At 46.2% G+C, this 24,107-nt stretch overlaps 1 protein-coding gene across 1 annotated transcript; it reads right to left on the minus strand.

Annotated features, from left to right (window-relative positions):
• Positions 1-498: 498 nt before the first annotated feature.
• adgra3 (adhesion G protein-coupled receptor A3) lies at positions 499-23,565 on the minus strand. Its single transcript, XM_076143848.1, has 19 exons — positions 22,571-23,565; positions 15,221-15,292; positions 11,806-11,877; positions 8,617-8,688; positions 8,439-8,510; positions 7,947-8,107; positions 7,256-7,469; positions 6,999-7,163; positions 6,152-6,353; positions 5,849-5,998; positions 5,274-5,432; positions 5,013-5,180; positions 4,677-4,884; positions 4,372-4,580; positions 3,986-4,110; positions 3,756-3,879; positions 3,270-3,415; positions 3,076-3,171; positions 499-2,362 (listed from the first exon to the last, which is right to left on the minus strand). Exons 1-19 carry the CDS (start codon positions 22,771-22,773, stop codon positions 835-837), a joined length of 4,146 nt encoding a protein of 1,381 aa, XP_075999963.1. The 5' UTR covers positions 22,774-23,565; the 3' UTR covers positions 499-834.
• Between the last annotated feature and the right edge of the window lie 542 nt (positions 23,566-24,107).

Raw genomic sequence — 24,107 nt, forward strand, 5'->3', positions numbered from 1 at the left:
GTCCCCCAACAGTGACATCCAGCTGTGAGCGGGGACTCGGTTGTGGCGTGTTGGAGATGAAACATGGACGGAGGTGGAAAATAGCAAAGATGAACTCCTCTCAGCAGCGTCTTCCTCTGGTGACAGATTCGCTGCCCCTGTGAGTCACCTGTCAATCCCCGGCTTGGGCATCCGAGTCTGTGGGAGCCGGAAGAGGGGGGGGAAGGAGCGGGCGCGACTCATCAAATCTGCCAGCGGGCCCGGGAGACAACACCCGTCGAGAAGAAGCTGCATCCGCGCTTACAATTACAGTGCGGCTATCACCAGAGGGGAGGAAGGAAACCCGAGGCCACCTGAAGGTCAACGACAAAACCCAATTACCAGCCTGTCAGACAGTATAAGTATTGACAGCTGAGTACTCCTCGAAAGAACAGAACAGCTCACAATCCCCCTCCGCACACAGACACACAAGAGATGAAGCTGTGGCCGCAATCGGAGAATAAGAAACATCCAATTAGGTAAATGTAACTTTTGGTTTATTTTGTGGGAAAATCTGAACAAAAACAGCCCTAAGGGTATCGACGGGGGCCGCAGCACAGATCATGCAGTTTTGTGTACAAGCTCACAAATGGAATATGGGGGTCGTCTGGGATTAAAAGTTATAAAAATAGACCATTTACAAAAACATATCTACATAGACGTTTGAGTGGTATACTCAGAGAAGTGGCTAGTTTGTCCAATAATTACTTTCAAACTCTTCAAAACTTTTTTTTGCCAAGAAAATATACAATCAAAAACAAATTTCACAGTTGAGAGAGCACAAAATGATGCAGTCTTTTGGGAGGGAAACTGTAGCTACACGGTAGTTTCATGTTTCCATAGGCCGGTCTTTACGATGGCTGGACTCTCTGTGTCGATGAGGAGCAGGGGCTGCCCGTTCTCTTTCACCGTGCCATTCTGAGTCACCAAGTTGAGTCCGTACGATTTGGTCTGGCTCTCTAGTTCTGTGCTGGCGGGCTGCGTCACCGTGCCGCCGTCTTTACTCGTGCAAGACCCTGTAGGCGTCGCCACTCGCTCGGTCTCCACAGTCACCACCTCAGCGCTGGTCACCACCCCTGCGCCACTCGCTGCCCCTGCACCACTCGCTGCCCCGTTGGCCAGGGCGCCGCCATCACCACCACCATCACCACTGCCGCCGGCTCCCTTGTCGGCGTAGCGGGAGCGTCTGGGTAAGCTGGCGCTGTCGCTGCTGTCCTGCTGTAGCTGACTCTGGTGCCGCTCCCTGTACGCCATGTAAGCTGCCCGTCTACTGTTGCGCGCAGCCACGTCGTGGTGATACTGGTGCCGCCTGTGGGGGGCGCTCTGCACGCTGCCGTCCACGCTGGTGGGCACGTCGTAGGCGTACTCTCGCAAGACGGTCAGGCGGCTTGCTCGGTGAGCCCGCGCTCTGTTTTTGTGGTGCCTGCTCGTGTGCCCGTTGGAGGAAGATGCAGGATTGTTGATATTGTTCATAGGGCGGAACTGCACCTCCACCGGGGCTACGTGCATCTTGATCTCATTGTCCACTGAATGTTCCGTCAGGCTGTTGTCAAGAACGGCAAGCACGGCCGCGCCGTTAGCTGGCACGGTCAGCGGGACGGATTTACACTGGGCTGCCTCTGCGTGCAGGTTGGTCAGCTTGCTGCCCTGGCCTGAGTTGCGCACGCTGGGGTTGCTCTTGTTTGTGTAGGAAGACTCTGCGCTGCTCTGGCCGCCGCACTTTGTCGACTCCCCGTCGGCCCTGTTTGCGGATCCGGCACTGGATGCCGCGGCGAGTCCCGTCTGCGGCAAAAGAACATCCTCCTGTGCAGAGTAAGCCCGTCTCCCAGAGCAACAAGCCTGGGACCAATAGCGCCTCATGTCCTGCCTGTTGACGCAGTGATGTGCCACCATGAAGGCCCCCAGCGCCAGTGCAGCCACTCCAAAGAGACAGGTGAAGACCAGGTCAAAGGGGTGTTCCTGCGATACGGCCATGGCCCCGAACACCCAGAGCGCCGCATAGAGGCCTAATGCTCCCGCCGCGCCCATCAGCTGGGCGGGGAAGGTGTGCTCGTTCTCCAGGACAGAGAGCGGCATGGCGTGGGGCGCCGACGCGACGGAGGAGGACGCCTCGTGAGGCTGCAGCTGAAACGTGAGGGGGAGGCGCTGGCTGTCTGGCCCGGCCTCGCTGCTGGTCGATGGGAGGTGCTGCTGCTCCTCTGTGGGCTCCTTGAGCTCGTAGCGCCGCTCAGGGTGCCGCCGCAACTGGAGTAGGATGCTGAGGAAGTACATGCAGTCCACGAAGATGATGAACCCCACCGGGCCGTAGAAAGCTCCGATGCTCGGCTCCCACGCCATCCAGCAACTAGAGGGCAAACAGAGAAGATTCAACTACTGTACATCTATATCTATAGGATGAATATGACGTGAAGTGAAGCTGTTAACATGCACATAATGCTATACTACACCACTAAATCTGATCAAAAACAGCTTAATACATCGCTTCATTTACTTTTCATGAAGTTAAAAAAGTAAAGATTTGTGGAAAAACTTTGCCCGATTACATTTTGAAAACACAGCGCAGGGATTTTTAAGGGTAGAATTTGATTAAGCTCCGAAGGCTTCAGACAGTTACAGGTCCAGATTTCTCAATTAGGAAGCCGAGCTGCACCATCTAAACAGCTGCGGCGGCAGAAAGAAAGAGGAGAAGGGAGGAGAGGGTTGCTGTGAACCGCCGGCAGTTGCTCGGTGCTTGGATGCACAAACCATTTAAAAGACCTCCATAATCAGAGCTTCAGGGACTGAACTCTTCCTGCTCTTACAAAAATATCTGTTATTTACCAAAGCAACACACACACAAACACACACGCATATGCCAAGCGTGGCCAAGAAAAACGATAACAAAAGTCTGTTTCTCCTCAAGAGGGAATGAAAAACGCTTTGTGCGACTGCAGGCTTTCTTAATAAGCACTTTTGCGCAGATATAATGAGACAGCGTTTCCTCTAGCAAACACTGAGGCATCCTACATTTAATTGGTTTCTTAAGCGATGCTGCCAGCTGAGCGGGGAGCAACTTACTATGGAGCGTTGGTGCGGCTGCCGTAGTTCTTGATGTTGGCTGCGGCCGTGATGCCACAGACAATAATTGGTATCCCTCCCCCGATTAAGTAGAACCTTTAGAGGGAAGAGAAGTCTTCATATTAGAGCAGCGAGACAACGGGGCGTGAAACGGACATAAATAGATCTCAGGCTGCTGCGCTCTGGGGTCGTACCTGAGCATCGGCCTTGGCGGGGGCAGCGGCTCGTCCAGCTCCTCGTAGCGCTTGGCTTTACGCGTCACCTGCTTGTAGATGTTGCGTGCCGTCACACCAACCCACAGAGCTGTGGCCAGAGTGGAATAATGCAGCAGGATGCCCACCTGGAAGAGGGCGGGACAAAGAACCACCTCAGGTATGACATTATAGCTCTGAAAGGCTGCTGGAGTATATATCCATGACATCACCTGCCTGTGTCGTCTCAAATCGTGGTAGGATATTGCTTTATTATTATAGGATTTAATAAAAACACAAAATGAATAAGTACTGTATTTCAACACAACAGCACTAAGTGTAGAAGTGCCTCAAGCATTCTAAGGCAACACTTTCACATTACTGGAGCCATTGAAGAAGCACTTTTTCAAGAAGTGTGTGTGTGTATGTGTGTGTGTGTGTGTGTGTGTGTGTGTGTGTGTGCGCACACGGAGGGGGGCATATACTCACAGCTTGGCACACATTTGCATAGCGCGTCTGATTAATGCCTCCGACAAAGACGCCGCACGTGAGGAAGATGTGCAGGCAGAGGTTCACCAACATGTGCCAGCACTTGGGGCTCACACGGACGGACCTGAAGTCACAGGACGCAGAATTAACAAGGAGGAAACATTTGCGGTATGAGCGTGTCCTTGATACGGATCTGACGTTTTGTGAGGTGGCGGCTGATTGCCTCTTACCTGTGGTGGTAGATGTAGCTGATAATGATGGTGAGCAGGCTGAGGAGGAGGACGATGGCAGTGGCGTAGATGACCGGGTGCAGAGGCTGGATGCTGGGAGAGAAATACTCCACGCTGCTCAGGTCCTGAAAGAGAAATGCAATTATAAATCGTTTCTGTGATGATACTATAACATCACTGCGAGTCACAAGGCTGGGCGATACAGTTTACTGCTGATTGAGACATCCAAACACACAAGAGCACAGCGGTGTCAAATATGAAGCAATACACAATTCAGCAGTGTTGCATGAAGCCACTGTTACACCTCCTGGTTGCCACTAGAGGGCAGATAGGCCAGCCTTTAACTGAATGTGTGAGATTGAATACAATTTAATCCCAAATCCTACCATGAGTAGCCCGTAGTTTCCCAGCGAGTCACAGGATATTGTGGTGAAGTTGTCGTGGTGGGCAAGGATGCGGCACCCGTCGCTCTGCCACCCGCCCTGGCCTCCCCCCAGGCTGAAGTTCCAACAAGCAGACATGGCATCCGAGCCTCGGGCAAAGCGCCGCAGCGTGATGTTGACGGGGCTCCGCAGGCCGCGCAGGGGCATGCCGTCTGTTCAGCACACACACACAGCATTGTCAGCAACTTGTGTGGCTATAAACTGCCATTTAGCTAAGGCACAACACCGTTTCAAACCCTACAACTCACCAATCTTGGCCATGATGACCGGGGTGGCCACGCTCCTCCTCTTCCCGCCATCAGCCAGTTGGGAGGAGTTGCTGGTAGACGGGAAGAATTTGCCGTTGCGGAAGGCCAGCAGGTGGAGCTTAAAGACGGCATCCTCTGCCTGCCCAGGGAGGACAGACTGGGAATAGAGGGCCTGCGGAAGCTGCAGTGATGCCTCCACTATGGTGCTCTACAGGGATAAAGGCAAAGGAATGTTCAAACGAATCGGAACTGTACATTGTTCATTTGAGCATTGAATGATATCTCTTTTAAAAGGTCAATGAGCAAATGCGTGAACAACCGCTGGTGAGCACCGACCTTATGAAGGATGCTGGAGAAAGTGCTGGTGGTGTTACATTTGAAAGTGAGCTGGCGGTCCTGGCCGGGCGTGCGCTCGGGGCTGGGCCTCTGGAACAACATGCAGGTCATGCCGTTCCAGTCGCTGGCTTTGACGGCGTGGGCCTCCAGCGCAATATTGGGAGATGTCTAGGGGGGCGACGAGCAAATGTGACATTTATGGTTGAATTTTCATGAAGTTGAATCGAACAGTCGCTGAAGATGAGTGTTGTGGCTGCTCACCAGAGAGAAGGCCTGTGCTGAGGAGAGGCGGTACACGGCAATCTTCTGCAGGCAGGCGATGATGCGGGAACAAGCCAGGGCCTCGCGCTGAGCCATCCAGAGCACCCGCTCGTCTGCCAGCATCAGGTTACTGGCCATGCTCACCATTACCTCACCCAGCTGGGAGACAAAGAGCGGTTGATGCATGTGTGTGAACACGCACATGCCATAGCGCTAGATACGGTTCTGGTCTTGCAAAGCCCAAATTGTGTTCACTTTCATTGAACACAATTTACTTATTAGCTACAGATCAGTTTCCCATGCTCTCAATTAGACCAATGAGGTTTTCTGTTCACCGGCCATGTTGTTTTTTATGAAGCAGTGCGAAATACATGTTTGGCCTAGCTATTACAGCTGCTCAGTAACTATTGGACATATTTTAAGCCTGGCGTTCCTCTATTATCTTGCTTTCTAAGTCCTACAGCATTCAAAACATTTACTATAAAGCTTTCTTTTATACGACCTACACTGTTTGCAAAATCCTGTGGTAGAATATAAGATTACAAGGTTTGGGGGTGGAAATGTGTCCTACTTACATCTTTGAACCGTTCAACAAACTTGCCGAACTTCCCAATCATCTCAGCCACGAAGATGATGTCCATCTTGTCTGAGAAGTTGGCGGCGTCGACTGTGCAGACCAACAACCGCCGAGCCCTGGGGACCACGTTGCTCTCATTCAAAGGCATCTAGCACAAAGAGACAAAAGGCGAGAGATATTGTTGACATAGGACTCAAAGGATTGGATCACTAAAAGTAGTCCTGGGTGTGGAACTGATATGTATAGAGACTATTGCCTCAGGTAGTGAGTTCAAGGCGATTCTGTCGATCCAATCACAGACCTGGTTGATGACGTAGAGGAATCTGGTGACATCTTTCTGATACTGGCAGCGGGAGTAGTCGTCCTCAGCCCACAGCCCTTCGCGATCGCAGTCCCGCCACGCTCGCTGCTCCTCGCCGGAGCTGCCCGAGTAGATGCCCGCGCTCGATGACATTCTGTGACAGGGGAGGTAAGCTTTGAGCCCTGCCAGGGTGCGAGGCCACCTAGGGGGAGCCAAAACAAATGACAGGTTTGGGTTTTGGGTTCTGACTGGCAAATACACACAAGATCTCTACTTAACTTTTCAGAAATCTTTTTTCTCATTTTGCTTACAAGGTGGCATAATGTTAATGTTACGTATTGATCATTACTATGATCCGAATCCTAATGTGGACAGCATTGTTGGCCGAAACTGCGTAATGTAATGACTATGGGTAAAGGTGTGGTAATCCATATGTTTGACCACAAGGAGGTGCCACAGCGCTTTTCTATAAAAGACCAGCGCCATTAAACCATGATGGCATTCCTTTATACACAACATTTAAAAATTAGGCTCTGATCTGAATGAACTATATTCACTTTATTACTACAAATGACAAAATCAAAAGGAGTCATAAATCAAACAGATCAGACGACTGTAAGAATGATCTGGTGAAATGGTGTGTGTGTGTGTGGATTGCAGTAAAACATTGAGGAATGGAGACTGAAGTGTTACTGATCAAGTTAACAGCTGTTTAGGGCTGAAGCCAACTTCTACATAGCGGAGATGCTTTCACAAAACAGTAAGAGACAGATCTTAAGGCAATTTGCATTGAGTAAGCAGGTGTGTATGATGCACAAATGCCTTTTGTGTAATCATGTTTACAAACCTGAACTCCCCCTTATTGTTGGAGACGCGTTCAGGAGCGCAGTATTTGGCAGAGCTCTCCAACACCACAATGTGAACGGTCCTGGTGGTGTTTCCCCTGCTGGTCCTGACTCGACACTCCCAGTTCCCAGTAAAGCCAGGCTGGATGTTTGAGATGGTCAACGCACTGATGGGAAACATGGAGGACAAAGTTCACTGGGTATCAGAAAGACACGTTGGTTGGATAGCCTTGAGGTCAGCATCACCACGTCTCCATACCTCGCAATTAGAGAGCAGTTCTGCACCATGCGCTTCTCGATGAAGATGCCTTGGGCGGCGTCAGGCTCGACTATGCGGCCGTTCTGGTACCACAGCACCTGCATGTCTTCAGCCACGAAGGAGGCCTGGCACTGGAAGGGCAGGCTGTCCCCCTTAAAAACCACCTGGCGCTGGGACGGAGTCAGCTGGAAGGAGGGCAGCTCGAGCGGTGCATCTGAGAGAAACACACGCAGGTTTAAGCAGATATATTTTTGGCTTATATGCAGCATGTCAGGCTGTTGGCCTCGTCTTGAACTGCTCCTGTATTTCATACTCCCTCACTTTGATGAGTGCCAAGCTGATAAGACAGAAGCAAGCACAAACAAAGGCAGCAGCCTTCTCTTATCTCCTATGTCATTGCACAAGTCCCTGTTCCCCAAACACCAGGCTCACCCATACCAAAATGAAAAGGAATTAAAGAGACAGCACACAATTTTGACAAAACAGCCACCATACCACACACATCACTACTACCTTTCCACCAGGCTTAGACTGGGAAATGATAGCACTTTAACACCAAACTTAAGGTAGGTTGAGGTTTAAGCCCAGAAATCTGTATTAGTGGTGGCAAAGAGACATGAGGGCATATTTAAATCAATCTACATCTGTAAGCACATTTTATTTTGTCATTTATTAAGGTGGGTGTCCCTACCACATGTGAGGAGCTCAGGCTTAATGGAGGTAATCAGCTGGCCCTGGAGAGACTGGGGGTACAAGCACTTGGTGTCCTTGACGCCGATGTTTCTTTCTTTGATCCAGCGGAGCAGCCACAGAAGGTTGCAGTCACACAACAGGTAAGGTGTCTGAAACTCCCTGGGAATGTATAAAAACACACACGCACACATACACACACACACACACACACACACACACACACACACACGCACACACACACACGCACACACACACACGGAGGAGGCAAGAACAGTTAAGAGATGTAGCACTGACTGCAAAACGGGCATAATATCCATTAAAGTGACAGGAAAGTCCTGGCCCGAAAATAATTACAGTCATTGTCTTGAAGGACTGCTGTCATGTTTCATTTCTTTCTTTTTTTCGCAATTAATATCCAGACGTCACAATCGCACACTTATGCATTTGTATTTCAGTGAACGGCAACATGCTGATTCCTTGTCATACTTACAGGGTCTTGAGAGACACCAAGCTGTCAAATGTCCCCTGAGCCAATGAAGAGAACATGTTCCCTGAAAGGTTTCTGGAAGGAAACATTTGTTTTAGTTAGATGCACAAACAAAGTCAAAGGCAGCAGCAATGTTGTTTACTGCTGTCTGATATTAACAACAGAATTATGGATGACTTACAGTCTGACCAGACTGGTGAGGCCCTTGAAGATATCCACATTGAGGCAGCCGATGCGGTTGTTGGACAGGTCCCTGTAGTAGACACAGACAGAGAGTTACTGCTATGTTGTGTTGACCCTTCAGAAATAATGCAACATGACAGCTGCAACGGTATAGAAGACCATCAATTAGTAAGCTTCATTAAGACAAGCCAGACTGCTTACAACCAGCTAGTATCATGAGACAAAATGGATGAAAACCAGAAACGTAGGTTGCCGAGATACAGAATTACATGATTTTCCAAAAATAGAGACAGACAGGTTGAGGCAAAGCGCCCAGAAATTCAGTTTTTTTCCCCCAGATTTACAGCTTTCAAGGTGTCTGCAGATAGTGTCTGTGTGGGCCTTAGGGGGCAACCTACACATCAAAGGCAGGGGAACACTCTTGGAGGTGATTAATCACTTATGATTAATGTCAAACACGTCCAAAGTGTGTGTTTCTCCTCTGGATGTGACCTGACAAGATGTTTCTGGCAAACATCAGATGCAAGTGTCACAGATTCATGACGCCTTTTCATAAGGAACCCGCAGTCGATTCCCGGGACCCGACATGGGAAAACTGATCCTGTGAAATACACCCGGTGTGTAAACATTTAGAATTGGCTGGAGGGTGAAAGCGTTCACTGCAGGCTCAGTCAAATGTAGTACACCAATACAAATATACTCTATAATCAACAGCACTTGGAGTAGTCACATTCTTCCGACACTGCATGGGAGCTGAGATAATCAAATCACAATACAATACAATTAAGTTATGGCACGGGATAATAATCACAACAATCACATTTAGGGCTCTGAAAATGACTCAGCCAGATAGCGGGACAGCGAGATATAATAAAAAGTGCCAGATAAGATAGATGCAAGCAGCCGTGATGTCTGAGGGTTTGAAGTCGTCACCTGCCAATTGTTGGAACACATATTCCTCTCGGTAATCCCATCATGAAAAAGAAATGAGAACTAAGAGCTGTGATTCCTTCAATCCAATACCAAACCGACATAAAGCCATACCTGGAAAATGACTGCCAGACGCTTACCGACATCCCAGCCTTTATGTAATTAACAGTGTTATGTCCTCAAGGTGCCAGCTGGGGAATTTACGGCGGGGGGGTTATTAGCTGAAAAGCAGCCTTCTACGCAATTGCCAATTTCGGTGACCATTGTGCGTCGGGGGAAGGAGGACAAAGTAGGAGTAACGAGATGGAGGGCAGGGTGAGGTGAGGTGGCCTCCTTAGATAAAGGGATATTCTTTCATCAAACTTAATTGCCTTAAAGTTACAAGTATTTTTCATCCCTAGACAGCACAGGCGAGTAGTTGAATAGTTTCGGTAAGAGTGTGTTTGTTGTGCAGGAAATAGCCCAGCGTGATGAGGCTGGGGCGATGACTGTTCAGCTGTTGATGGAATGCAGAGTAAAGGGGGCTGAGGCCAGTGGAATCCATAGGGGGTTAAGCGTGTGTGCGTGTGTCTGAGAAGTCGTGTTTGCATTAACTGTAGTTCACGCATGCATTAGTGGGTCTGCAATGGTTCAAGTGTCCAAGTGGGTTAAGACACGACACCTGGCGATCTCTGGCTCGTTTGTTCGCCCTGTTTTAAGGTGTGTAAGCCGGGCTTGACCATCTGCTGACATAATCAACATTTACAGTATTTCGATTTGTCATTATTCATCCTGTGAGGGTTTTTGCTGTGCATGTGCAATTTGCTTTCCCAACCAAAATGTATAGATTTTCCCATTTCGTCACAGGAGCGTGAAAAAGCAGTAAATCAGAGTCAGGGAGAGAGTGAGAGAGAGAGAGATAGGTAACCTGTATTTTACGTCCATCAATCCCACCGCCCTCTTCCAGAAGTGAAGGGGGGAAGAAATGTAGGGTGGGTATGTGTTTGAGTATGCCAAGCGTTTATACAGGGCTTATGTTGACATTCCCAGGGTCTGAGACTACCTCATCTTCTCCTTCCCTCTGCCCTGTTCTGGGCTCCTTCTTCCTTTTCACAGCCGAGTGAATGACAACTCTTCTTTCAAATCAACCGAGACGAGCGATGGGGCAAATTAACCTTTGTTACCCTTTGACGGGGAGCAAACCGTCTTGTGGAATAAGCACTCTCATGGGGTGTTGTGGATCAAACTGGACTGGTAGGAAAAGCCTTCATGAATTTATCATGTGCGGGGGGTGGATTTCTTTAATATGCAGAGGACAAACAGGTGGGCGTGACTCCATTAGAGGGCGGCATGAATATGCAACACTGGGGGGGGGAACGAGGCTGCGTCTGAGCCAAGGAGCTGACTGCCTTCCTGTCTCACTCTTATTGCTCCTTGGCAGCAGCCGGGCTCAAGTTTGTGTTGGCAGCGACTGGGCACTGTTGGATGATTCCAATTCATGCTGTTCTTTCTCTTCCTCGCTCACTTGCACTCTCTCAGACACGCATAAACACATCCACAAAAGGAAACTCGCAGTTTTACTCTGTGTGCACGCAGTCTCCGGCCCCTAACGTGTGCACACACACACCATACATTCCAGATTGATTCATATTTACATAATAAGTAGGACTCTCAAACTCTTCAAACCAAATGTTCCCAGACACAATGTACACACACACACGTCTACATTATGTCCTACCCTTCTCTTTTGCCTGTGTGTGTGAAAGTATATAAGGCCTCATGCTCTCTGGAGTAGTCCTTGGCAGAAGGCCAGCAGAGCAGAGCCTTGAGAAAGCAAAGCCATAGGACTAGACCGCTGCTTGACCACGCTCCCTTATGGACACTGGATACACTAGGGGCCTGCTTAAATACGCACAGCAGAATATAGATACTAGCAGATGGTTTAAAGTCAAGATATGGGAAAGAGGTCAAGCAGCACCTGAGCAAATCACTAGGCACTATAATGGCTTGGACATGTTGATACGGCAAGTCGTCAGGACTTAAACACATGAGGCACTGAACAACAAAGCTTTTCATTTTCATTGACGGCCTCTATAACCTCCTCTGTCTATGTGACAAATATTACAACCAGAAATCGAAGCTGCCTTGTTATAAAGACACCTCGAGGAATCCTGTGGGGAAGAAAATGTGGTCTGTATGTAAACACCCATTTGGATACATGTTTCAAAATGCATTAAAGATTAACCAGTGAAGCTGCAGGAGCTCCACCATTACTCACAGTCTTTTGAGTGCTGGCAGTCCAAGGAAAGCTCCTGGTTCGATGCGACTGATCACGTTACTCCGCAAGTCCCTGCCGGAAACAGGAAGAAAGGTTTAGGCCACAAGAAAAACACACAGCAACAAATTCAAATGCAATGATTGTTGATTAAATGCGTTGGTATGAATGCAGATTGTGTCCTCGGCCTTTTGCAACCTTTATTCTTCCATTTCTTTCTGATGTTACAGGTCTCTGTTTGCAATTATTTTTTATCCAGTCAAACTTTTGAATTCTTGAGATTCCATATTATGCAGACAGATCTGTGAAGTTTCCATTTACACACCGAGTGGTAACAAGTCTAACCGTATTCCCTGCTATCTTGGAACACTCAGAGCCCATCAGAGCGATTCCAAGCCTCATGGCCACCCACAAACCTATCATTATTACATCGCCACCGCCACTGACCCCTAGGGGGCTCTCTCTATTTCATTGCCTGTCCCTCTCTCCCAGAGTCAGTCCTCCTCGCTTACACACACGCCTCCCTCCCCAGAGGTTCAAAGGCTTGGAGTCACCGAATACCTGTGGTGCTCACCTGTGCTGGCACTGCCTAGTCACTCATTACAGTGTAGATTCACGAGGCTTTCCAGTTACCACCTGAACCCACACAAAGGCCCTTGGGTAACTGTCTGTTTGATGTCAAGGACCTGTCATCTGATGGGGGGCTGGTAGGGAGAGGGGGTTATGGGTAAGCCACAGACAGACAAAAAAACTATTGGTTTTTATCTTTGTTTGATGTGCAAGGAGAAATGGCTTCCCTGTGCGGGGGTGACGACAGAAAAATGAGAGGGCAGAGAGAAGAAATGTAAGTTCTTCGAAAAAGGCTCAGACACCCAGTGACAATGAATGTGGTGTGTGTGAAGTGGGAACTAAAAAAATGTAATGTCAAGTTTACACATTTGCTTGTTAGTGATGGCAATTATTCTCATATAAATATGCCACTGTCATCACTTCCACTACCACCATCATCCAAAAAGAGAATAGTCTAAAATTCAGATAAGTAGTTTACTAACATACCAAGTCTGCCGGACATACTTTCAACTATATCCTTGTGGATCACAATATATTTATGGAGGATTCCTGAAATTTCCCACAAAATAACAGAGCAAATTGTGCTGTTACATAAGCCTTGCATTGTTTTCAGAAGTTGTAGACTCTGGCGCTGTTGTCAGAGCGCCTTTTTCCACAATAAGCATTCCTCCACAGAAGCGGATTTAGGAAAGAATTAGCATGTGATGGTGACGGTTGCTTAGCTTGGCTCAAATTTCTATGAGGAGAGCGATAATGGGGATTCTGTGTGGCTTATTTCTAAGCCGGGACACCTTTGGCCCAGGCAAAACACAATGGTCTCCATAGTAACTTTGCAATTTCACGCAGAGTGCTGGATCGCAGTAATCGATTCTCTCCCCCTCTCTGGCACTCACAGCCAGCTGCTGTCTCAGTGTTCACAACTGCAAATAGTCAGTTCAAATTAGGCAGAGCTTCTTTTGTACACTGTGGACTTGGGGTTGGGTGGGGGAGTGAAAAGCTGTGATGGAGGGGTGAAAGGCAAGATGGAGCACCTCAGTGTATTCAGACAGACTCATGCAGCAATGATGTTGATTTTTTTCGGAGGAGAAAAGCCAGGGAGTGTGATGTAAAAGTGGGAGGGAATGTATTGGAAAGTTTCTCAGAGGGAGGGAGCGCGTCAGTGTGTGAATCGCACTGTCGACACCTCCAGACTCAGCTTGGCCTTATTACAATGACAAAGTAAGCAAGCTAGCAATCTTGCTTCACTGGGTGTGGGCAGAGGGGGGGCCTTGTGAGGCACAATGGAAGCTGCTTTGGGAGGCTAACTTGCATTTCGATTGATGCGACGTCGGGCAGATTTTACAGCAGAATCGACCGGCCATTCACAGACAAAGCACAGCAGCGCCTCAAAGGCTTCCTTGGTTAAGGAAGATCAAAGGTGTTTTACACATTCAGGACATGGCCTCTCATTTGTCCTTTGGGCTTCGGCTGTATAATTCAAGAGCCCACAGGAAATTCTCTTGCAAATGTATAAACAACCTAGTGTCGGATAAATGTCTCATCAAAGTGGAAGTCAACTTGAAGAAAGACATGCAGTTAATTTTACACAACTCTGAAGCACTAAGTTAGACCATTAGATGGGAACATTAAAGTAAGGAATCCTACATGAAAAGGAATTCTACAAATATGACATTCAAAAGCATCAAAGGCCGGTGATTTCAATTGAACTGGGGCAACTGTATGGACATCATTTCTCAACACAGTTTACGTTTCAAAAAATGGCCCATATACTTTCTGGCCTGGAAGCAGAGGAAACATGGCCTTAGAATTCCATATCAATGCCTTCATGTGTTATTGCAGCCTGGGGTAACAGCAAGGCCGTTAATGGTCTGGTTATTTTATCTGCATGAAGCCATTCCAAAGTGATATATCACCAATGGCTCATGTGTGCGGGCCCGCAGCCATTTTCTTGAAATCTCGATGGTTAGGAAATGCAGGAGATGAGATTCCAAACCCCAAAGTCAGTCACGTGAAATGGCGATATGGCGATATGGATGATACCTCTTATTGGTTCAAGAAAGTGCATTTAATCACAACAAATGGTTTATACCAGATGCTCCATAAGTACCTTCTCCATCAAGTGGAAAATTCATTCGGTTGGTCTCCAGTTTCACTTCATAATAGCCCAAAGTGAGAGCTGCACCTTAAGACGCACTCTAGCAACTTTACAATCTTTGTTGGGAGTAATTGATACCCACTAAGCAAACATCAGCGGATGTTTGAGATGGTCCCTCTGGTGAGGAACACAGACCCCCCCTTCCTAGAACACTCACTCTGTCAATGTCACCAGGGTGACAACGACCAATCCTGGGACTGCCTATATTATCGTCCCAATAGTCTCCTACCATCCACTGATAATCTTAAGTGAGGCTAAGTGCTGTGTGGATGGCAACACATTTTTATGGCAAGGGTGTTCCACAGACAATGCGGCCAATGGTGTTCTACAAAGTCCAACTCTTTCTTCACTTGTGGGGTTATAGATGGTTCCGGCTCAGGCAGTAGCAGATATAACATTGAATTGCCGTTCCAGACTCCAAAAGAAACAGCTGTAAATATATGCGTGCATGAAAACCATACTCAGATGAAGGCCAATGCAGAGTAAGATGGATACATGGAAAGAACTGCTACCATTCCATTATTCCCTCACACATGACCCGCTGCTTAAATTGGCTTAAGAGTTTGGGCACGCCAGGTGAGGACATGTATGCACAGAACGCTTTCACGAAGGACGCCAACTTTTCTTTTTCAGTTTATTAAAAAATGACAAAGAACAAGCTTGTTTAAGCAAAAAATATGCACTACTACTTACAATCTCTCAAGCGTAGACAATCCGACGAAGGATCCATTTCTGAGTTCTTCAATCTTATTGTTGCTTAGAATTCTGAGGAGAGAAACATAAATATGAATTAAAACAAAAAATAAAACAGCTATTAAATGACAGGGAAGCATGTATGTGGAATAATGCGTTTCACAGCTATTTTCATACAGAAATCCAATGCACGGTCCAAACCGTTGTCAGCGAGGAATGTGTGTTAATTAAACTTTTGAAAGGGAATCCAAAAGAACTCTCTTTTCACAACAGGTTGGACGGTGCCAGCACTTGGACGTGTTGACAGATAACAATTTCAAGTCTTGCGTTGTCCTCTAGACACTCTTAGCTTCCAGTCACAGAGCATTCCCTGCTGCCAGGAAGAGATCAGAGGAAAAAAAACAACTTGATCCCGAGCCGAGGATTTTCTTTCATGTTAAATTGGCAGCGTGCGGGTTCTCCCTCAAACAGGTCTCCAAATCAGATGGACTGGAATCTTTCGGCAAGAATCCTGTCGCTTTAAACGTTTAAGCACCATAACTCTGCATACTCCATCATTAATGATGCACCTGCAACTCCCCCCACCCATTTCCAACTGCAGCTTGAAGTAAATGTACTCGTTTGATCACACAGACAGTCATCTACTCAGTCAATGCTGCATACGAGTCATTCAAGAACATGCTTTTGATCAAACTCCACATATACCCTACAGTACAAGCAGCATTGAGAAATCTGTCATTATTTTACTTTACCACCACAAAAACAAACAATTTGAGAAATATTCAAGTTTGGATTTGTGTTTACTATTATACCCAATATACTACAATATGTTTATACCATAAGCCAATTCACTGCAAGCAGAACAACAACCTAGAGCTCTACCTTCACTCTCTGTGTCACTGAGAGTTCTTGTCTCCTCTCAAACTACGCCCTGCAGGTCTGGTAAATCAATAGCAATGTTAAGCCCTGGCAGAAAACCGAGCCGGGGCTTGTGGTTAGCATATGTTTTCGGCTAGTAGGGAGGGGATATGGTGGGTGACATACATGCAACCCACAAGCCAGGGCCAGATTGGAGTCATTATATAGGTGTTGAGGGGTTGTTTTATTGCAGGGTTGGACAGCGGAGACTCATTGGAGATTTGTTTCTTCGGCACAGTGCTGCTCAGAGCGAGTACACACAAGCGCTTCCTGTCTTTCACAGCTCGTGTTTTGCAGGTTTTCCTGGCTTCTGGATGCTTAAATGGCATATGTGTGCGCAAAATGTTGTGATGCACAAGACGGCAAACACAAACACCATCTGAACGTATTAACTGATGACATAGGCAGAGACACAGGACTTCCATTCAAGTTGACAGAGAACCACTTTCCAGCTACAATGATATAACCAGTCACAAAGATCTCTTTATATTGAAGGATATGTGGCGTGCCTGCATGCCATGACCATCGTATGACACACGGACTCACCACAGAGGTGAACAAGTGAACATGCCATTCAATTAATAAGTGAATATGACATAATCAAGACGTGGATAAGTTCTGCATTAATAAAGGCAGCAACTTCATTACAAATAAAAGGAAGCTCCATACATGTATGTCAATGACTTATTAAGGTGAATATTAATTAGAAGACTGTCAAATTAAAAGATCATTAAGAGTTCCAGTACGAGCAGAGCAGTAGATTACGGTTTGGAAAATCACAATTCTTGGCGGATCACTCCAGTTCAGCTCCATAAATATACATTTTCAACCTTGTGACTCTACGGATCATCCAGATAAGTCTTCCCTCCTGAGCCCTTTACTTGCCCTCTTTCCGTCCCGCCCTCCGCATGCTTATCCTGCTCTGCTTACTCAGTCCCTCCCGCTTCCTTTCCCTCATGACAGAAATGTGACCCCGCTGTGTGTTGGAAACTGCTGTGGCTGACGCGCTGAAGGCCGCTCAGAGTCGCATTGTCTGAAAGTTCACATTTATGTTAGTCAATTGATGGACTACAGGCAATTTACATAAGAAATAGACAGACGCCTGTAGCTAGACAGACAGCTTCCTTGCCGGCTCTCTTTGGTTTGGAGTCCTCCAGATGAAAGAACTGTCTCTGGAATTCCTTTGGGCCAAGTCTGAAACGATGGAGGAGGGGAGACTTCCTTATCTTGATGCATAGATAAGACATGTTTGAGCTCAAGCCAGGAACAAGCTGCTGTCAGATCCTACTAAATCTCCCATCGAGTCCCCTGATACAGATGTTATGCACAGTATCTCAAGGATAGCTTTGGAACGGCTGTCTTTGAAACTAGGACTTCTTTCTCCAAGTCAAAAATGTGTGAGCTGCACGATCCAAACTCCACACACTGATTTATGTACCTACTTTCTTATGTCTAAACACAGACGTTCACCTCATGTTTATGATTTAGGAGAGTAATAAAACAAAATGTAATGCCTTACATTTCATCGGACTTTCAAAGTGAGTTACTTAGGAAGATATACCCTCGAAAGCAAAAGCCTCGGTAAAGGTATATTAACTGAAACAGACCTAAAACCGCCCACTGTACAGTCATGCAGCATTTTCAAGAGCTGGACAAAGCCCACTGATTGATTCAGGGTGCTAAGACAAAGTTAACCCAAGAACAAGAGAGCTGGCACTCTTGAAGAAAGTTTGAAAAGGTTCCAAGCTATAATTAATTTCACAAAACCTTTCTATAGTGACTTCCTCTTCTGGAAAGTCAACCTTTGCTTGTATCGGGTTTGGTTGGTTTCTTATTGCATGGTAATTAACCAGAAGGAGATGAGTTGTTGGAGGGTGTGTGTGCGGATGTGCAGGCCTGTTGTGACGTATCTGTCAGAAGTGATGCCATTACGTGGGCCAAAATAATGAGCCAGCACGGTGGAGCCGCCGCTGCAGCAGTCACGTCTGCATTTAATGACCACGTCCCAGCCAAACACAGTTGTGTAATGCTGCTCGACATGAAAGACCGTCGAGGCTGCAGGTGTGTGAGAAAGGGACTTCAGCAGACAATCGATCCAAGCCGTGAATGTGTGCTTTTATTTGGATTTGTCTTGAACATGGGCTACAGCATGTTCACATAGTTGTTTAGAATGTTTACCTACAGATCTGACCCATAACAGGATGAATGGGTATAGACAATGGATGGATGGATGGATGTCATCTCACACAGTGCACTTAACATCTGACCATAACTTTCAGTTGCATTTGCCATGGAACAGGCTAACTTCCGTGTCGTCACAGCACTGCTAACTTACAACGAACAATCCAACAAGCATCAGGAGGAATGGAAACATCCCATGCAAAGGAAAGTTGTTCAGGCAAACTGAAAACGGCACATGTCATAAACCCCCCCTTGCCTCATTGCTCTCAAAAGTCATACACTTTACAATATAATCCTGTCCTTCAACAGGACAAACTCTAACTATCAGAAAAGGTATTCACCTTCTAGCCGTCTAGCCGGATGGAAAAAAGATGTGCAAGCACCACGACACAAGCAGATGAACAATAAATGAACCAGTGGGCATCCAGCAGACTTGGCTCGTGTTCACGCATTAAACTCAATTGCTTGTCTGGGATTAATTGAGACTTGGGTCAACAGGTCCGCATAATGAAAGACTGTGACATGACTGAATACGCAGCTGTCAGTGTCTTGCCTTGGGGATATTATGCAGAACTGCTAAGAAAAATGCAGAGGCACTACTTTGGTCCAACGGCTTGCCTGCAGAGCAATAAAAGCAAATAAAGTCATGACATCCATGACAGTAGACACCTGGATACACAAGCACATCAAAGCCTAACAGCATTAAAGTTCCTTTAACATTGGGGGAAGATAAACAACGATGATGAGTGGGGACGGAAGGGGGCGAGCGTACATTCCAAGGTGATTATGTCATGAAAAACACACATGGATGAATTTACTGTCAACCGTGACATTTTCAAATTCGAAATCTAAAATGGACTCAACAGAAATTGTTTCAGCGGCAGATGTAAAAGTCAAGATTCAAGGATACCGGATGAGTATGTGACCCTAACTGAGTTAGTACAGCCATGAAGCATGAGTTTACTACACTCCAATGTGTCATCAACCTGAGGCCCCTGCCTTTCCTGCAGTGTGGGCAGGAATCCCCACTTTCTTCCTGACATTAATCCTCTGCTGCTTTGTGGAGACCAAAACCAGGTGTGCTTGTTTGCACTGTCCAACCCAGGTGCTCCTCTGAATGGGTCCTGATAACACTGAACGGGGCCGTGTAAAGAAATGGGAGCTGGGTGAGTAAATAAAGTGCACAAAGCTTAAACATAGACCGTTCCAGTTCATGTCTGCATGGATACGTAGGTTGGATACATTAAGAGGTACACTGAAGGAAACACGCATGCACACACGGAGCAGAGCACAATACACATGCAACCTCAATTATCCTGCCATGTAAGGCAAAGGTTAAATTGTATTTTAACCGAGGCCTACGCTGACATGGGAGGACAGGCCAGCTGTAAACACATTTGTGTCATTTCCTCTTGGATTACTTGAGGCATGCGGTGTCATTTGCGGAGAGCACAAATGCAGGGAATGCATCACTCATTTTTCTGTACAGAGAGGCATTCAGCGAACCGACTAGTAGCTGGAAACTGCTCTGAATAACTACATGCATTCCATTTAAGGGGGAAACTAATAGTACCCTGATCATGTAAAGTAAAGTAAGTTACTTGTCCTCAACTGAGTGACTGCAGCATGTATAGGAAACGGTTCAAATACAGCAAAATGCCCAAATGCTCAGAGTTCCGGTGGTTCTTTCCTGGTTTGGGCTTAATTATCAAGGCGGGTCATAAATTAACACAACCCTGAAGTACATCTAACTCCAGAAAAGGAAGACACCTAATTCCATATCTAAAGGTTACAGAATTGAGATGACACACTTTCAGAATCTTACAGGTATACTTTTCAAAGACAACTTATCTAAAACTCTCTTTACACAGGTCAAAGGCACAATACAAATGCCACAACAACATTGTTAAGCCCTTGCATAAGCCAGAATAGTCACTTTGGCTACAGAGTCAAGTGAACTGACTCTGGGTGGTTGGATGTGAGGCCCTCGTACAAAGTGAGCGAATGAGTTTAAACAGAGAGGGCTCCATATGGTCTGAAAGGGGAAAATTACTAAGTTCCAAGTTTAGAAACGGTATCACACAGCAGCTGAAGACCCTTTAAGTTCATTACGTTCACTACAGTCCGGGCTCTGGACCAGCTGTGTCCAGGCCACTGTCCTCCCTGCCACCAGAGAGCGGGAGAGCCATAAAACAAGACCACCATGCCTCCCGAGAGCGCCAAAACATTTTTTACAGGTCGTAAATAAACAGACAAAAATTGTGTAGTTGCCACTTTTACACAGAATTGCAAACAGACTTGAATTGGGGGGGAAAAGGGAAAGTTCAGTCCAAACTCTGACGAATGCTTGAGAAATTAACTCTCTGCAGTCTGTGCTATCTAATTACACCATCCTGGAATCGTGGCGTTTGGGCTCAATGCTATAATACACCATGAGGAACCTCCAACAATCAACTACACAAGACCACAGACTCTATCTGCTTTGCAGACAAAGCAAATACCATTTTACTAACAGACTCGGTGCAGCACTTCCAATCCTAATCATACGCTTTAAAACACATTTCTCCTATGAAATCATGGAAAGTAAATGTCAGAAGTGGTACCAGATTACAATTTATCACCGAGATGAAGGCAAAGCTCAATTCTCATCTGATAGTTGCAGTTGAAAGAGTGTGATCATTCTTGCCAATGTGATGCGTTCATGCGCCGTGAGCTCCAACATCTAAAATCTTAAACGCCTGACTTCCTCATCACCATCTCATCCACCAATGGCTATGAAATATCAGGTTCTGATTCCAACTGGTGTGGAAGAAAATTGGTCTTGGGGTTATTAACTCCTACAAAGTAGTGTTTTGGGGAATGTCTGCTTGATTTGCAGACTACTGCACTCTAATGGATGTTTGGCCAACCTCAGCTCTGCTCGGGTTCTATTTCATTACCTAAATTGTGATACTCGTTCCAGTAACTGCCAGAGATGGCTATGCAAGAAAAAGTGAACTTAAAAACATCATGTCAGAGTTGTGCTGCCGACATCACAGCTACTACGTCCATGATGACCCAACAGTAAAATCTACAACCCTTTATCCTTGATTTTCTGATCTTTTTCTTAACTATAAAACTGGACACTGGAGCCTTCAAGTATATTTTTACACCAATGGCTGAATGGAAGGTATGAAAACCACATTCAAAATTCTACAAACCAACATCTTACTTAAAAGATCACACATACTTTCACGTACACATGATTTGTGGTCAATTGGTTACAAGATACAAATTCACAAATGTGGTCTTGTAGCCAGACTGACAACTTCACAGCCTTTCTCAATCCCCCTCTTTTTGTTTCCTTCCCTGAAGTCTATTATTTGCTTTCTCCTCCTGCACTTCCCTGCCATGGGACTCCCATATTTCCCCCCCCAATCACTCACCACTACCACAAAGCACAAGTGCTCAGTCTGGACATGCAGCTCTTTGTGATGTGTAGGTTTCCTGATGTTTTGTTTCAGTTGTTTTTTTCCCCTGTAACAAACCTGCTCACAATGTTTTGCCGTGACACTTGACTTGAAATCGATTAAGAGCACAATACTTCAAATTTAATTATAATTCAAAAACATATGTATCAATAATAAAGCTAATTTACCAGGGAAATCCAGTTGTGTGCATCAAAACTTTGAGAATTACATCAAGACGACTTTTAGACATGGCTCAATCACAAAGGTGGTTTCAAAATTTCGAACCAGAAGAGATCTGGTTATTTGATCACTCGTGGCTATGTACCACACAATGGATAACCTAGATCCCCCTTTTGGATTTGTCCTTGTTTAATTCAAGCCATCTGAGTCATTCTCCCCCATATGCAGCACAGAACTGGTTAAAACTCACCAGGCACTTTGTCAATAACAAACTGCACAAACTGGATCTATGCATTAACTGCCATTTAGCTCTTGCATCTATTAAAATGCCTTTCCAGCTATTGTAGCACAAGTTTATGTGCCTTAAGTGTGAGGATATATTTAGATGGCAAACTACTTCAACTACTCAGTGTGGATCACATGAGGTTGCTGTTACACAGGGTTTAGATTTACACCACCATAGCATGCAGCTGTTTCAGGGGGATGTTTGACTGACAACAAATGGACACAAATGCATTTTGGTGATTTGATCTACCAAAGTTAGGACGGTCGCATTAACACGTGTTTACTAAAGTAGCATCTGAGGTGCGGCTAATATCAAATCCGTAAGGTTGGTACTCACAGTGTGACTGTTCTGTTGGGGAAGGAGTCCGGGGGTAACACCTGATGGAGCTCCATGTTGCTGCAGACCACTTTCCTGTCCGACGGCAGGCTTTTCCCTGCGCTTTTGGAACGTTCATCATATGATTTGCAATCAGATGACACCGCCGATCCGCCGACACTGAGCAGCACAAGCACAAACGACTGCAGTACATCCACCCTCATTTTCAAACACGTCTCGAAAACCAACGCAGCATTGGCATAGAAAACAATCTGTTAATAGCGAACAAGACAGGGGCTCGGTGGCGTACAGCCAGCTGGGTTAGAAAGGGCTGATACGTGAGGCAGGATCAGCACAGAAACAACACCTTTGCCATTTTTCACAGGTCTTGTTTGGCTCGAACGAACCTTCCTCCTCCATTTCTCGCCAGGCTTTCACTTGGCTCGGCGGTACTCAATCCGACACAGGAGTCCTCCTTTGTTTGGCAAAACGCTCACTTAAAACCCGCCTTTGCATTCTGCTGTGGTCTTCGATCCTCCAACAACAATAATCCACAATTTTTTAAGCGCCGAACGGGACCGATAGTTGGTAAATAACTTGTCTGGTTGTTGAGGGCTTTTCTTTGTTGCGTGGGTCCAAGTCGGAGCGTTGTCTGGTCCCCAGGAGGCGGCTACAGTCAAGATTAAAAAACTCTCAAAGCCATGGACTTCAAATGCAATCAAATAAAAGCGAAATGTTTACTTCTGATTAAAGAGCGTCTGTTTCGAGGAAACCCTGTCCAGGTTAAGTCCCAAAAGGAAACTAGTCGGGAAAATCACGAAGAGTCTTTCTTCAACATAAAGCGCGGCGTATGTCCCCAATAAATGCAGTAAACATGGCTACATCGCCCCGAGGAGGGGATACAAAGTGGTTGTCGTAGTTATTTTAGTGTTCTTGTTTCTTTAGAAAAGTATTCATAGCCAAAGAGTTCTGTGTCCATTGAGAAGTCTGTGCCACGGATCCTGCCCCGGGCTCCACCACGGTCAATCCCCGTGGAACTAAACAAAAGATCATTTCCGCTTTCCATTCCAAAATAAAACAGTCAAGACAGACAACAAACTTTTCAACAAAACATTAAAATGGTGAATAATTGTAAGCAGCGCTTTAGCAAACAAAAATGTATACGTGTTTCTGATTTTTACTCGAATGTTTCTGTCGGGTATTGTCGTTTTTTTTAGCTTAGTTTTGTGTAGCCCTCTGTATTTTCATTTGGAGGAACTTCCTATGAGTACTCGGCTATGTGCGCTTACTTTAAGATTGATGACTCACTGGTGCTTGTTCAACATTTAAACCGTCTCTCTACATAAAAAAAAAACCATTACACGTAGTTTAACACAAAAACGGGCTATCGACACAACATTTTCAATAATTTCAAGCTTACTGACAACAAATAACCACGAACTGTCGCAAACCACTTAAAAGGGGCGCATCAATTAGCCTTCAAAATAAAAGCCTGATATTGGCGACTACTACTGCTGCTGTTAACAACAATACGTACATTTAGGAGATAATGAGCAAT

The sequence above is a fragment of the Genypterus blacodes genome, unplaced genomic scaffold (assembly GCF_046128005.1).
Source record: "Genypterus blacodes isolate CSIRO-AG114 ecotype Tasmania unplaced genomic scaffold, CSIRO-AGI_Gbla_v1 ptg000027l_1, whole genome shotgun sequence".
Taxonomy (NCBI): Eukaryota; Metazoa; Chordata; class Actinopteri; order Ophidiiformes; family Ophidiidae; genus Genypterus; species Genypterus blacodes.

What these genes read in the sequence shown, in the direction of transcription:
- adgra3 (XM_076143848.1), bottom strand. Translation starts at nt 22,773, where the DNA reads ATGAGGGTGGATGTACTGCAGTCGTTTGTGCTTGTGCTGCTCAGTGTC. An exon ending in GAAACTACGGGCTACTCATG is followed by an intron (nt 4,111 to 4,371) that starts GTAGGATTTGGG and finishes TTTCTCTTTCAG; the next exon opens with GACCTGAGCAGCGTGGAGTA. An exon ending in CCGCCAAGGCCGATGCTCAG is followed by an intron (nt 3,172 to 3,269) that starts GTACGACCCCAG and finishes TTCCCTCTAAAG; the next exon opens with GTTCTACTTAATCGGGGGAG.